Raw genomic sequence first — 5,000 nt, forward strand, 5'->3', positions numbered from 1 at the left:
CCACGCTTGAAATGGGCCTGGCGCCGGAGGTTTGGAATTTTAGGCCTAATTATCTTCGCACTTTTTTGAGGTCTCGATTGGTTCCGGGTGTAGACGTATGTTAAGATTATAAGCGTATAACAGAAAGAGATATATGGAAAACATTATGTGTGTAGTGAATGTATATCAAGTTAGATACATGTATATATATATATATATATATATATATATATATATATATATATATATATATATATATATATATATATATATATATATATATATATATACATATATACTCATATGCATGCAAACATGCATATATGCATACATGCATATCCATGTCCATGCATACATACGCGCATAGATATATACATTCGCACATGCATTTATGCCTACATCCATTTATTCATTCATACACACATACATACAATCATACATACATTTATACATATACACATAGGCCTACATACATACATATATGCAAGTAAGCATACCTATAGAGAACGACAGACAGACATATAATTAGATATGCTCGCGATGATAGCCAGAGGAAGGATCAACACGCGGTACGCCGATACAAGCATATCGACAGCATCTTGCCCCCGATGGGCCTCTGTTCTCACACGCCGGCCATCTCTGCCGTTCCCGCAGCCAGCTTCCTTGGTCAACTCCCACGACTTGAGGAAGAGGATGCAGGAAGGTCTTTGGGAAGGAGAATGAAAAGAGAGGGAGAGTAGGGAAATGAGGAAGAATGATAGAGATGGGAAGAGTGGAAGGAGGAAGAGAGGTTGGAGGTGAGGAGCGAGAGAAAAGAAAAATAGAATATGAAGAACTGAAGGACGACGAATAAAGAGAGGGAGTATTAATAGAATGAGAAAAAGGATGAAAAGCAGAAGAAAAAAATAGCAAGAGATCAGAAGACCTTAAGAAATTGCAACTAAACCTCTTGGAAGGGAAAGGAGAAAGAAACAAAAAAAAAAAGAGGAAAACGACAAAGAAAACCCATTTCAAAAAAAGAGAACACGAACGAGAACAAGCCCCAGAACAAGAAAGAAGAAAGGGGGAGAAGCAAGAGAGAGAGAGAGAGAAGCAAGAGGAGAAGGAGGTTGGGGAAGAAAAAGATAGCATCACAGGGTGTTACATGAGAGGCTCCCTGTGGCGCAGATCTTTAGGAGGGACAAGGCGAAGGGCGCTGCGGGGGAAGACGAGAAAGCAGAGGTGAGAAGGTCATGTGAGCGGAGGAAGATTATCAAGATAGGGAATGTGATAAGGAGACGGACGGCGAGTATCATTAAAGAGGCGGGAGGAGGAAATGCGAGTGAAGGTATTGCAGCGGCGAAGGGGGAAGGAAGAGGGGCGAAGGGGGGAAAGGAGGAGGGAAGAGGGGGGAAAGAAGAGAGAAGAGGAGGGAGAAGAGGAAGAGGGTGGAGGGGGAAATAAGAGGAAGAAATGCGAGTGAAGGTATTGCAGCGGCGCTTATAAGGAGGAGGGGCGAAGGGGGGAAGGAAGGAGAGAGGAGGGAGAAGGGTAAACGGGGAAGGAAGAGGGAAAGAGGAGGGAGAAGAAGGACGAAGGGGGAGGGAAAGGGAGAGAGGAGGGCGAAGTGGGAGGAAAAGGGAGAGAGGAGGGAGAAGAGGGGTAAAGGGGGTAGGAAAGGGGAGAGCAGGGAGATGAGGGAGAGGGTGGAAGGGCAAATAAGAGGAGAAAATGCGAGTGAAGGTATTGCAGTGGCACTTAGAAGGAGGAGGGGCGAAGGGGGAAGGACAGGGATAGAAGAGGGAGAAGAGGGGCAAAGGGAGAGAGAAGAGGAAAAAGAGGGGCGAAGGATAAGGAAGAGGGAGAGAGGAGGGGGAAGAGGGAAGAGGAAGAAGAAGAGGGGCGAACGGAGGGGAGGGAGAAAAGAAGAAGAGTAGCGAAGGGGGAAGGACAGGGAGAGAGAAGTTAGAAGATGGTCGAAGGGGGAAGGAAAGGGAAAGAGGAGGGAGAAGAGAGAGAGGATGGATAGAGAAATAAGAGGAAGAAATGCCTACGTTTATATTATTTATTGTTTGGGTGCGGAGAATGAATGAAAAGAGAGACGTTGCAGGTGCTTGCATACGGTCAATTCTTCGCGGATGATGAACCTCGAGAGAGTGTGCTCGCAAAATTCGTAAGAAAGGAAGGAACATTTTCGAACAAAAAGTAGCACAGTTCACATGCGAATTTCAATATAGAAATGTGTATACATACATGTTTAAATATACACATAGATATATGCCTGCGTGCTCGTTAGTGTGAGTTCGTGTGTGTGTGTCTGCGAGTGCGTGTGCGTGTTTGTGCACACACACACACACACACACACACACACACACACACACACACACACATATATATATATATATATATATATATATATATATATATATATATATATATATATATATATTATATATATATATATATATATATATATATATATATATATGTGTGATTTCTGAATACATTAACCTTTGGAAGGTTCTCAGCGCAAAAAGGCCACGAGGTCATGTTAAGTGTCCTAAGACGATCGTTCGTCAGAGCTTAGCGCGGCTGACGTCATGGTAGTCGGGTCGGCGGAGTGTAATTTATGAATCGAGAAACATAACACGCGGGTCAGCGGACGGGATAGGAGAATGGCGTGTTCAAACGAAAATAGAATCCACGTGTGAAAGTTTGATTTTTTCTTCCTCTTTTTTTTTCCTCCACGGCGAAATTCAAGGATTGTTAACAACACTGATGTCTGAAAGAGATACTGTAGCGTTTACGTTTTATATCTCGTGGGGAATGTGACTCCCGCTTGTACAAGATTTCCCTTTATGTAGTCAGGAAATATTTAACTTACATCGCAAACGTGATTCACCCTGATTCTAACGCCAGTATATCCAAGCAGAAGTTTACCTTGGGTGTCAAATTTACCAGAGAATATAGAAAATAATGTCGGCTGGTGTTTCAGCAGATAAACAATAATCTCCCCCGTAAATCATGCTAACAAAAAGCAATAAGATGGAAATCTGTGGTAAGACGAGACACCCGGACCACCGTAAGCTGACCTGCGGCATATCTGAACGAAGCCGTTTGTTTACTTTTGAATCACGTGAAGTCTGGTGGCGTCATCTCGCGTTTCCCGCCCGACCTTCCCTCCCTAGTTTCCATTTTACATCAAGACGATGCCCGCTCTTCGCCTGGCTTCGCTTTCAAGGTAAAACTGTCTTGTTTATGTGGTTGTTTGTATGTGAACTATACGGCCGCGGGAGGGTCGATCCGAGGGCGAAATAATCTGGGAGGGAACGCAGTCTCTGGCACCAAGCGGCCGGTGTCACGTTTCCACCAAGACGTAACGACCGACGATGAACCCAACGCGTTAGTGAGACTTGCAGTCGCTTATGTAACGCACCCCCTCCCCCCCTCCTCCGTCAATCTCCGCCCTCCATTGAATTAATTCTCTGCTAATTGGGGCTGTGTCCTGTAGGCTTTCCTTTCCCGTTTTCCCGTTGGAAATTGCAGGTTTTCCCCACCGCGATTAGGTTAGGTCATCATGATGAGAAAATATGATTAATAGTCTGCTCTCATTTCTAGGTTTATAACACTATTTCCTCTTTTGACAACCAATATGGCTATTGCATAAAAGACAAATTTAATCTAGGTAGATATAGTCTAATATTTTTCAACAAAGGAAAATAGATTCTAAAGCAATAGGTAGCGCACAGACATACAAGGTGTCTATATGTATATATGTATATATGTGTGTGTGTGTGTGTGTGTGTGTGTGTGTGTGTGTGTGTGTGTGTGTGTGTGTGTGTGTGTGTGTGTGTGTGTGTGTGTGTGTGTGTACATACATACATACATACACACACACACACACACACACACACACACACACACACACACACATATATATATATATATATATATATATATATATATATATATATATATATATGTATGTATGTATGTATGTATGTATGTATGTATATATATATATATATATATATATATATATATGTATATATATATATATATGTGTGTGTGTGTGTGTGTGTGTGTGTGTGTGTGTGTGTGTGTGTGTGTGTGTGTGTGTGTGTGTGTGTGTGTGTGTGTGTGTGTGTATGTGTGTGTGTGTGTGTGTGTGTGTGTATAGATATCTAACAATTTTCGTAAAATACGGAATGACAAGCAGGCAAAAACTAAGTCAAGGAAAACACCCGGAAACTGAATTACAGTACTGCCTGAAGATAAACACTTACAGTGCACTTGCAGTGTAATCCCCTTTTAGCCCTTTTATGGGGCGAGGATTCGTTAACTATGCTCCGTGTCTCTACAGCTTACAAGTCTGTAGGGAGGTTCCGTATCTTGTTACTCTGGTGTCTCTTGCGCCCTAACGTGGCACCGGCCCATCCTCTCCCTCTCCCGCTCTCCCTCACTATGTCTGTGTTTCTGCCTCCTTCTCCCTCTCAGTGTGTCTACTTGTTTCTCTATTTATCTGTTTATCCGTCATTTTAACTATCTTTCTTCCTTTCTATGTTTTCTGCTTCCCCCCCCCCCCCCCTCTCTCTCTCTCTCTCTCTCTCTCTCTCTCTATATATATATATATATATATATATATATATATATATATATATATATCTACCTCTGTTTCTTTCCTCCCTCCTTCCTTCCCCTAAATATCCATCTATCTTCCTATCTATCCACCTTCCCCGCCCTCCCCTCCCCATAGCCTGCATCTCTCCCTCCAGCTCTAGTGTAAGCGATTCCTTCCCTCATGTAAAATCTTGTATGGCATTACCTCCGTCCTTACATCCTTTCCCCTTGCTCCCTCTTTCTTCCCTGGATATGATACCTTCTCATGATATCCTCTCTCAGTGCCCCCTAGTCCTGAATACGACCGCAATTTTCCCCTACACCTGTAATTATTATTTTCCCCTGGGTGGTTTCCTCGTTTTCTATGCTTCCATTCTCCGGTACTCTTTGTCAGTCTTTGTGTGTGTGTGTTTGTGTGTGTT

At 43.0% G+C, this 5,000-nt stretch overlaps 1 protein-coding gene across 6 annotated transcripts in view; it reads left to right on the forward strand.

Moving 5' to 3' along the window:
• Positions 1–5,000, forward strand: part of Sobp (Sine oculis-binding protein) — a 327,615-nt gene that overhangs the window by 287,199 nt on the left and 35,416 nt on the right. The window contains exon 1 of one of the 6 annotated variants that reach the window (XM_070129036.1): positions 2,968–3,199. The exons of the other annotated variants lie outside the window; for them this stretch is intronic. Coding sequence (XP_069985137.1) covers positions 2,983–3,199 — 217 coding nt within the window. The 5' untranslated portion in view covers positions 2,968–2,982. Of the gene's footprint in view, positions 1–2,967; positions 3,200–5,000 lie in introns of those variants that run through there. 6 annotated transcript variants of the gene reach the window in all.

Source organism: Penaeus vannamei, chromosome 13 (assembly GCF_042767895.1).
Source record: "Penaeus vannamei isolate JL-2024 chromosome 13, ASM4276789v1, whole genome shotgun sequence".
Taxonomy (NCBI): domain Eukaryota; kingdom Metazoa; phylum Arthropoda; class Malacostraca; order Decapoda; family Penaeidae; genus Penaeus; species Penaeus vannamei.